Raw genomic sequence first — 11,055 nt, 5'->3', positions numbered from 1 at the left:
ATTTAGGTTACGACAGCAATCCTCCCTTAAAATAAGTTTATGGTGTACATCTTCTGAAGTGTACACTATATGAAGTGTACACCTATATTTTATTTTAGTATGTAATGAACAATGTTTGAATTAATATTGGATGACTTATGTTTCATGAAATCCTTGGACAATTTATGCTTGGACAATTTATCAAATCATAAACATAAAAACCATAAATTCATATAAAAAATTTAATATAAAGTCATAAACTTCTCAAGAAAAACACGGTAACAAAATATTGGTCTTATTTTTTGCAAAAGAAATAACACAATTCAACAAACAAAATTAATAGCACAATTCAGGAGTTCATGGTCCTCCGGCGTGCTCCACCGTCCATGCAAGTGCATTGGTTTCAAATGCAGCCCTGTCTTCCACGTAAATCCTAGCAATTTCTTCAACAAAATAGTGTCCTTCACTTATTTGGGGGGCAGTTAACATTTGGTATATTTCCGTCAGTACCTGATTACATAGACATGTATACACAATTAAGCCCTGATTTAAACGAAATTTAGATTATTAAGCAAAACACAATAACGATTTATTTCTTTCATAAGTAAAAATACATCATTGATGCTGTTGTTGGTCCTGAAGTGAGTTGGGTTCAACATCTTAAGAAAAATGTTCCCATACGTATTAACGTTTGGGTGATACGCTTTTGTTTTGAACATCACCTGAAAAAAAACAGTGTTATTAGTAATTGAAATATTAATTGACTAAATCCCAAACCCTAAAAATACAGCAAAGAGAGCAATGATATGCTTCATTCCTTAGCCTCGGTGGCGCGAAAGGGTAGTCAAGTGGAAAGTGAATGTCTAGTTTGAAAACACCATTCTCATAGGGTGAACCTTTAGGCCCCGTTATGATAGTTTCCCAGTGATACAAGTCCTCACCCACAAGTCCTAATGCAATCGGCAAAACACTAATTAGGTAGACGATGTAAAAGACCGATCCTCAAAAACTAAAACTAAACTACACCCCCTATTTTAAAAAGAACCACCGAATACCTGTACTGAAACATGGACTGTTTTTCCTCTCCACCTCCTTCAATTGCAATGAGATCATTTTCGCAAAGTACATTTTTAGAAAGTAACTATTAATTTTCTGTGTAATTAACTTTTTCTGTCTCCGGAAACTTGTTTCACTGAAGAAGGCAGGGAACAGTTTTTATAGAGGACGACAGGAAAAACATTATAAAGTAAAGAGAGGAAAACGAGTCGGTCAAACGGTGCAACGGGTTTCAAAAAGGTACTTAATTAGTTTTTGTCGTTTCCAATTTGATTTTTTTGGATCGCGATTATTCCTCAAACACTGTTTTCATTATTGCGGTTTTCAAAAACGTAATGACTTGATTTTTGAAAAAACTGTTTATTCGTGCTATCTTGTCCTACAATTTCATTTCAAAGACACGATCATTGTCCGTTTTCTAGATAATGTTTTCTTTCTCTGCTATAGAACCATGTCTTTGATAATTATTTTGATTCCCTTAATAAGCTAAACCCTAAACCCTACATCGTAAACCCTAAGCCCTAAACCCTAAACCCTAAACATAACCCATAATGTGCATACACCTAAATTTATATGCGTACACCATATAAATGTAAACTTATACATAAGCCATAATGCGCATACACCATATAATGTAAACTGATTCTTGTTGTCCACCATCACAGTGTACACAAACTGTGTCCACCGTCACAGGTGTACACAAACTGTGTAGACCCTGTCCACTAAACATCATAAATTTCATAACAAATATAACATAGTTCATGCCTTTCCAAGTTTAAATATAGGGAAACATAGTGTACGCTAGAAACAAACCCGAAAAACAAAGCGAGATCCCCACAAAAAAAACCAACAAGAGACACACAAAAACAATGTGGCTCGCTCTTTCCATCACACAACAAAAGACACACAAAAGCCACACCTGGTCAACCCAATGGTTCCTTGCATTTTGCCCGGTTATGGCCGGGATTTCCACACCTCGAGCATTTGTTTGACTTCTTTTTTTTCGCAACCTGCAACAGCGTATATCAGTAATCAGTAATCAGTAATCAGTATGACTAGGGAAAAAATAATTGTTTAGTGTACACTAACCTGAGGATACTCTCCTGCTGAAAGTTTTCTCTTCGTCGTAGGCCTTCCTGATGGACGTTTTGACTTAGGTGGCATAATCGTAAGGTCACGCACCTCTGCTGGGATACGAATGTCGTCAGGGTCGGGCACTGGTAGGATTTTGCCACAAACTGTTGCACTCCAAATTGATTTCTTAAGAATTGGATCAACCAAACTGCTGTACTCCACTTTCCGAAGCCTAGCCGCGGCCATTGCATATCGGCAAGGGTATTTCAATGTCTGAAACTCTAGACATGAGCATGTTTTGTTTAGGAGATCAACAAGCCGCCGTACACCAAACTCAGAACTCACTTAAACCTCCCACAAAGAAATGCCTTGAACCGATAGTGCAGCGGATTTTTGCTGCTGAAGGTTCATTAACTTGTCAACTTCTTCTAGAATGTCACCATCCATCTTTTGAATTTTTTCTCTTCTGCATTCAAGCCACCTACTTAACATTCGCCTGATAAATTCTAGCATTGCAACAATTGGACTGTCTCTTGCAGCGAATAGTGAATTGTTCAGAGACTCTGCAATGTTAATGGAGGTCATATTATACTTCTAACCAGAAAAGTGTGATCTAGTCCACAGCGCAAGAGGGATTTTTTCCATGTACTCCCAACAACGATAATCAACATCCTTCAGCCTTGCGTATAGTTTCTTGAAATTAGAAACTGTGAACGCTTCTCTAGCCTTTCCGACCAACCCTTCATGACCGGAACCTTTGTATTTACCGTGAACATTTCTCTGGATATGGACAAGACATGCACCGTGGTGTGACTGTGGATACCATTTCTTTTTAGCTTTGGCAATTCCACCGTGCTTATCCGAGATAATAGTAAGATCAGAGGAATCTGGAATAATGTCTACCAACTTCTCAAAGAACCACCTCTATGTCTGGTCAGACTCTGCATCGACAACGGCGAACGCTATTGGAAAAACCTGGTAATTAGAATCTTGTCCACTGGCCGTTAATAGACAACCCTTATACTTACCAGTCAGGTGAGTCCCATCAACAACAACTACGTGTTTCAAATGTTTCCATCCAGATATACACGCAGCCAATGCCATAAATACGGACTTAAACCTGGTAATACATTTCCATCTTTTTCATCTATCTCCGTCTCCGTTGACAAATGCGTTATGGTGCCGGGGTTAGCATACTTGAGCACATGGAGGTAAATCGGTAATAATTTGAAAGAAGTCTCCTCTGTTCCGTGAGCAGAGTATATAGCCAGCTCCTTTGCTTTCCAGCATTTCCAGTACGAGGCTGTAATATTATATTCGGAGAGCACAATCGCAGGTAGCTCACTCGCACGTGGACCAACTATTGCATTCTCATACTTAGACTTCAGCAGAGCCGCCATGACTTTAGAAGTAGCATATTTAGAAAAAAATTTTCTTGTATCCGGGTGGCATGTATGCTTCAAGCATGCCTTCCTCACCTCATACAACGCAGACTCGCCAACTTGACACCCCAACACCCTCCAATCACATATCTTTGATGGACATTCGGCGACTGTGTACTTCTTCGCATGCTTTTTGAATTCGAACGTCACTATATTCTTCAGCGCATTGATGGCCAACGTGATTTTAAAGTGTTCCTTGTTCCTGAACTTTTTCCCAACCCATATCTCTCCATCTTCATTTGACAAATCAAGTTCATCGAAATCCCCTCCCATTTCATCAGAGACTGGTGCCACATCCGGAAATCCATATAGTTATGTACGTTTAATCACTTTCTTCAGCTCTGCACCGCCATTCTGACACCCCCAACCGATATCACCTGTCCGAGTCTGCACAAAATCATCATCATCTCCATAGGGAGCCAGAACCTTCTCATATACAGTCCTCTTTCTTCCAGGAAAATGAATAGGACTCTCCATTAAGACATTGGAGGAGTCCATATGGTTTGAATCACTCGGCTCACTTCCGCGAGTACTTCCACAACCCTCTGAACTACCAGAGTCATCCTTATCCTCATCAAATCCAGGTTTGGAATGGAAATCCTTACCATCTGCTAGTACGTAATCATTCCACCAGTCAAAATCATAATCCGGATCATAATCATCATTAGAGTCGTATGCGTTATCGTCAACATCATCAGCTTCCTTCTCTTCCGAATCTCTCGCCTCGACTGATTCTTGGGACATTTTTAATTCCAACTCAGGGTGGTCAACAGAGACAGCGTGACTTGGAACATTATGTTTTACATTAACGGAAGTGTTAGTGCTGGCCTTAGCCTCTACTTTTTCTGATTCCTGGGACATTTTTAATCCCAATGGAGGATGGATTACAGAGACAGCTTCAGGTTGTACACCTTTGGAGGTGTTCATTGCGGCCTCTGCCTCTACTTTCTCGGCATGTGCTATCAGCAAACAATCATCGATAGCTTCATCATCTGCTTCATCATCGGGTTGACTAGACTCTGCCGAAGAAGAGGCTATGAAGTTTGTTGGCCCTAAGGACTTTCGCCGTTCCCTAGCAATTTGAACTTCAAGACTTTCCTTCCGTTTCAATCTCACCATTTTACCATTTACTGACTCCTTGAATGTCACAAATAAATTCACAGACTTGTCAGACTTACGCAGCGAAAGGAAGAATTTGTACTCTCGAGGAGTAACTATCACACATGGACAACTCCCATCACCATTAAGCTCAGCTAGAACATCATCAAACCAATAGGAAATCTCCACCGAAACAACTCTCGAGTCTAATCCGAACTCATGCGCAATCAGATTTCTCAAATCATCTGGCCCGGACACATCTTTGCAATTTATGCACCTTCCACGACGAGATATGTCCATTTTGAAATCCAAATCTCCTGTATAGTACCTTATCCACGTTCCCGCCATAACAAGAATGAACGCATCCACTGCAAATCGCGAACACCATATCTAAAAAACTACTGGCAAATAGCGAACACCAGAACGAAAAAATTCGAAAATAACAATGACAAATCTATGGGTGTACAATAATAGGATTAAGTAACTAACCGTGGTTGTTGTCCTCTTGATCATCGCATAATTTCCCCTTCAATTTCAACATCTTCTGGAAAGGGAAACTAGGGTTTCTAATTTGGTTAGGGTACTTTGTTTCTTATTTTAACCAATTTATCTCCATTATCTCTAATTAACCATAATTTTTCCCGCCAAAAATAAAAAGAGAATGGGAAGGGTAGTTTTGCGTCTAATGAGTTGGGTAGTTTTTGGCCCATAACCGAGGCCCAGTAAGGTGGTTTTTGGAATTTTCATTCCAAAATTCGAAATCAGGCCCAAAAAATGACCCAATCACGTGCGTGAGTGCTCTTTTCCCGGCTGTTATGCGCGCGGACACAGACTATGCCTGGGACCCATGGTATTTTCTGCGTCTGTCTCTCTCTAAGGGACAGACTTCTCTGTCTCTCTCTCTCTCAGAAACAAGGGTAAGTTTGGCATTATGAAAGTATGTCCCTACCCTGACTAATTAAAACATAAAACTACCATTTTCTCAAATAAAAACTTAAAAACGTCCTTATTTTCAAAACAACCCTAAATTTAACACCCATTTGGAAGGGGACAAGGTTAGCCCTGATGAAAGACAAACCTTTCCTCTCGGATCAAAAAACAATTTATGAGCTACCTCCGCTGGACTTTGCCTTCCTCCATTCACCTTCATCTGCGACAAATCGCGGAGCTAGAAATCCCGTCGTCGGGATTTTCGGACTCATTTCTCTGATGGCCAAGCATCTCATCTTCCAAAACCGAGGTATTTTATCCCGATCAATTTATCAATTTTTTCCCGATCTTCGTCGCAATCTTCTCTTGCTCAGTCATCACCGTCTTTGATGATGGCAACATCGATAATGAGCATCATCGATCATCATCGCTGGCAAATCTGTCAATCAAACTCATCAGCCTCATCAAGATCATGAAAGACGTCTCAATCTCATAGCACCTTAAATTCTCTTCTTTATACTCCCTCTGTTTCATTATAGTTGATTTTCTAGGTTTTTTTTCTTGTTTTATAATATTTGATTTCCTACATTTAATTAATGCATGTCTCTTCTTTAAATTGAATGAATAATTTGCTTTACTCCATTAATGCACAGTTAAAAAAGAAAAAGTAATAATAAAAATAATGAAATCAGTTGTAAAAGTAACTTAATTAACAAAAATAAACAGTAAATAATTGGGCATTTATAGCTTTCTTAATCTGTGTGTAAATATTCAGAAAATCAACTATAATGAAACAGAGGGAGTATATTATATGCTATGTTTTGTTTACAATTCGGTCACAATTAGATTTAATCGGTGGTAACTCTTTGAATCTGAGCTTATTTAAGGATTCATGTAAACTGGAATTCTGATTTTTATTTTTTTTTGTTATGTGGTTTAGACATTGCCGAGTATGGGAAGCACATGTATGGAGAGGGAGTTTTTGGCTTTACAATCGGATCCATTGAAAACAAGGTTGGATCTGTTACTGTGATACACAAGCAAGCGACTGATAATTTGACACTGGTGAATGCATATGCTGCTTACGCCAGGAAGCTAAAGCTTGATGCTTCCAAGCAGCTGAAGCTATTTGAAGATTTGGGTATCAACCTCTTTGATTTGCAGTCAAAACCTAGTTTGAAATCTTCTGTGTCTGAAAACGGCAATGCTTTTGAGTAGGATACGTTTAGACAGCTTGAGAAAGAAGTGAAAGATAAGTTGAAGACAGCCAGGATGATGATTTTTGAGTCGAAAGAGAGTTGATATTGGTAATAGTGTATACTGGATTCGTTTTGGTGAAGAGCATTCCCGTAAGGTGATACTTCTTTTGTTACATCAGTACCAAAATCCTTGAGCTTTCTCATAATTGTAGTTTAGAAGACAGAGTTCCCTTTCCTGTTTCTGATGATGATTCCCGTTGTATGGTCAGAAGTTCAAATCTAGCCGCCTCGTTGGTATTGAATACATGTTTTTTCATCTTGTGCTACTTAATTTTACTATAATTTTTTTGAGTGATTCATTTAGTACTCCTACGCAGAAACTGCTACAGGTCGAGAGGAGAAGAAAAAGCAGAAGCAAGAGGAGAAGAAGCTTAAAGAGACGTGTTCCCAGCCCAACAATAACAAGGTCCTCTGTTTTGATGCAGAGTCTTCACTCAAAAAGAAATGGTTTCACTGGTCGATGCAACGATGATTTCGAAGAAGAAAATACCTGCAAAGAAACTGCAAAGCTTTTTGTTTCTAAACAAGCCTTCGTAAAATTTTCAAGAAAGCTTCCTTAAACATTAAGAAGACCTTGAGAAAGACATTGTAGATGTTTAGAAATAATATTGAAAAGGTTAGAAAAAGTTATGTAAAACTTCTAAATTATTTAACAAAATTTCCAAATTCTTATGAAGCATTCATAAAAACTTTTCAAAAAAGCTTTCATAATGTTTTAGTAAAACTTCTTTTTTTTTTTGGTCGTGTTTAGTAAAACTTCTTTAACATTTAGCAAAGCGTTCCTAATGGTTTTAAAAGGTTTCCTAAAATATTTGAAAAGCTTTGTAAAATATTAGTCATGTTTCATAAACCTCTTAAGCTTCCAAAATTGAATACTCTTAAAAAATGATTCATAAACCCTTCAAAAAACTTTTGAAGAAAGCATTCATCAAATTTGAGAAAACCATCCTAAATATTTAGGCAGGTCTTCTTAAATGAGTTAAAAGCCTTCATAAAATATTTTGTAAGAATTACGGAACACATTCTTAAAAGTTAAAAAAAAACTTCTTCAATATATAGAAAAGCTTCCTAAAACGTTTAAAAAGCTTCCTAAAATTCTAAGAAATCATTTATATTTCATAGATCTTTGTGATTAAATCAAGATGCATTGTGTGATTAAAAACTCTTTCAGAATTTTTTTTAAAAAAAAGAGTTTTCTGAAAGTTTAGGAAGCTTTACTACATATTTATGAAAGCCATCCAGATCTGTTCTAAAAATTCAGGAAGGTTTTTCTTAAACATTTAGAAAGACAATAACTAGTGGAACTTTAGCTATGTTTTTCTTTAACCCGATACTTTCAACTACTGGAACAATAGAATTGTTGAATCATGTAGTTTAGTGAGCTTGGGAAGAGAGCCTAATCTTGTAAATCACTTTAGGAATGATTTCTAATAGTTTAGGAATGTCTTTTTTAATTGTTAAAAAACCTTAATAGTAGATTTTATCAAAAAACCTTAATAGTAGATTGTTATGTGGATTCATGTCACAATAAATTGTAATGTTTGAATGCAAGTAATGATGGTGTTAATATGAAAAGAGATGTTCTTAACCATTTAAGATGCTTTTTTAAAGAAAATTCAGGAAGGATACTAATAATTTAGGAAGGCATTCTTAAATTTTTAACCAAACCAACTAAACTCTGAACGTAAAATAAGAAACCATAATTGGCTACCTCTAAGAATTGATAAAGAAGATTTATGAAAGCCTTATTAAAAGCTCAAGAAGGCTTCCTAAATTTAGGATTCTAAAAAAATAAAATATATATATATATATATAATATATATAGAAAGTTTTCATTAACATTTAGGAAGGCAATCCTAAAAGCTTATAAAAACTTACAAAAACTTATAAAAGCTTCCTAAAACATTAAAAAGGTTCCTAAAACATTAGAAATGCTGCAGATAGTAAAACATTAGATCAAAACAGTATTTGATCTAAACTCATTGCATAAATTGTTGTAGATTCAGTAAAAGTAAATCTAAAGTCTCATCTTCATTCATACATTGTCCTTTGAGCTTGATGAAACTTCACTTTTTTATTTTCTTTGTTGCTCATTGCTACCAGAAATGACTCCGCAACATTATCTTCAGGTTCCGTCTTCAGTTCAGACTCAAACTCTTGTGCAGCCTGCATCATAACAAAGCCCCACAAGCCTTCATCAATGCAAATAGAAAGACAAGTTAAAGGAACACAAAACATACAACTAGAAGCTATATATCTCAAAAGAATCATGAGCCGTAACAATTACAGTAAATTTCATAGAAAATCTAAAGCTAATAATATCACTCTAATCATTGAATCAAAAACATAAGTAGCGCTTTGTAAGTCTTCAAAAGAATCAAAATTTGAGAAGCTTTTCAGAAATCGAACCTAAAGCTAACAATATCTGATTGCAATTTGTGATGCACAAGAACACAATATAGACCGCTTAAGCCAAAATGAAATTCTCTATTGGAAATGATAGAATTTGTATGCTAAACTTCAACTTACTTTCTATCGTGCATTGTCATGTACCCACAAAACTTAGCCACATCAATAGATTAAGTTGCCTTTAGAGGGGTTCTCACCAGGGAGCATTGATCGAGCTTAGGGTAAGGAGTGTAGTCAAATGAATGAGGATCTTTGGGCTCTGACGCGGCGGGAATCAAAATCCCAGCCTTGGACGCTTCGACATCGTCACTCGCGTCTATGCTCTTTCCACCGGTAATTTCTTTGCCGACAAGTCATGTGACATCCCGATTTCTGGTATATGTGAAAAGGCTTATAAGAATTGATTTGATTATCTATGTATCAAAGTGCACTTATCTTTTCCAGTCAAGTGTCTTGAGAGAACTCCAAAGTTAAGCATGCTTATGCTAAAGTAATCTCAGGATGGGTGACTTACCAGGAAGTAGCATGTGGTACCGTGCGAGTGAGGAAAGCACGGGGAAATATCACGTGGTGATTGCAGGGATAGTAGACAACTCTTACAAGCCTCCTGGACCAAGCGATTCCCGACCGTCGGACAGGGGTGGGCCCATGGGCCTAGAAAGAGGCCAACCGTCGGACAGTGGTGGGCCAACTGGCCTAGAGAGAGAGGACGTTGGGCTCACTGGTAGGGACGGTTGGTGGATCAACGAGCCTAGAGAAAGGACGTTGGGACCCAGATTATACGGTGTTGGGCTCACTGGTAGGGACAGTTGGGGGCGTTCAGAGTTGATAGCCAATCCAGATGAAAGGCGGATTCGATGTCTCATGGATTTGATAGCCAGTCCGTCTGGTTCCCGGTAGGGAAGAAGGGAGCGGGATTTCACAAGTCCTCTCTCGCCGACGATCTTGACCGCGCCTGAATCGACAACGAGCCCAAGCTCATGGCTCTCTTCTCCTATCACCTTAATATCGTCCAAATCCACGATCTGATCGAGACTGACTCCACTCTCTCCATCTACATAGAGCTCGTCAAAAATTGTCAATAACAGATTGAGAGATATGAGAATTGCCATGAAGAGATGATATCTGATTTTTTCTTTTCTCAATTGAAAACCTGTTTCTTTTGTTAAGTTTTTTTTCTTAAATCTTTAATGAAGGCTATAATTGTCCACTTCTAAATGAAGGACTATATTAGAAAAAATTTAGCTTTCTATCTATGACCATTTCATTCAATTTCTCTAAATATAAATATACATATATTAAATATTTATTTTAAATATGTTTTAATATTAAAATTTGAGAGTTTGCTGATGTGTACACCTCTGTAGAGAAAACTCTCATATTATATAATAGATAGTTGTCCCCTTCTAAATGAATGGCTATATTAGAAAAAAATTAGCTTTCTAGGATCATTTCATTCAATTTCTCTAAATATAAATATATATATATATATTAAATATTTATTTTAAATATGTTTTAATATTAAAAATTGAGAGTTTGCTGGTGTGTACACCCTATATGGAAAGAAAATTCACCTCTTATATAATAGATTTGTTTCTGAACCTTTGACTTCAAAAAGTTTACCAAAATATAATTTATTGTAATTGACTATTAATAAATATATATCTTATAATAATATATTTTCAAATTTCAACCCATAAATAACATTTTTTCTTAATTAATCACAAACTGGTGTCTTGATCTTCATCCCCAGTTACGATTATAAATAAACTTCTGTAGACTGTAGTAATGAATCAACTAAGCGGTCC

The 11,055-nt window shown here is 36.9% G+C and overlaps 1 protein-coding gene across 1 annotated transcript; it reads right to left on the bottom strand.

The window, feature by feature from the left end:
* Positions 1-336: 336 nt before the first annotated feature.
* LOC18022217 (ubiquitin-conjugating enzyme E2 29) lies at positions 337-1,092 on the bottom strand. Its single transcript, XM_024158242.1, has 4 exons — positions 1,035-1,092; positions 790-929; positions 594-701; positions 337-489 (listed from the first exon to the last, which is right to left on the bottom strand). The coding sequence occupies exons 1-4, from the start codon at positions 1,090-1,092 to the stop codon at positions 337-339; spliced, it is 459 nt and encodes a 152-aa protein (XP_024014010.1).
* Between the last annotated feature and the right edge of the window lie 9,963 nt (positions 1,093-11,055).

Source organism: Eutrema salsugineum, unplaced genomic scaffold, assembly GCF_000478725.1.
Source record: "Eutrema salsugineum unplaced genomic scaffold, Eutsalg1_0 scaffold_15, whole genome shotgun sequence".
NCBI lineage: Eukaryota > Viridiplantae > Streptophyta > Magnoliopsida > Brassicales > Brassicaceae > Eutrema > Eutrema salsugineum.
This window is presented reverse-complemented; position numbering and strand designations above follow the sequence as displayed.

Bases quoted from the DNA above. Each gene is read 5' to 3' on its own strand.
- LOC18022217 (XM_024158242.1), bottom strand. From the start codon at position 1,092: ATGATCTCATTGCAATTGAAGGAGGTGGAGAGGAAAAACAGTCCATGT. The intron at 702-789 runs GCATATCATTGC...GTTTTTTTTCAG, and splicing joins CACCGAGGCTAAGGAATGAA to GTGATGTTCAAAACAAAAGC. The intron at 490-593 runs GTATTTTTACTT...CTATGTAATCAG, and splicing joins CCAACAACAGCATCAATGAT to GTACTGACGGAAATATACCA.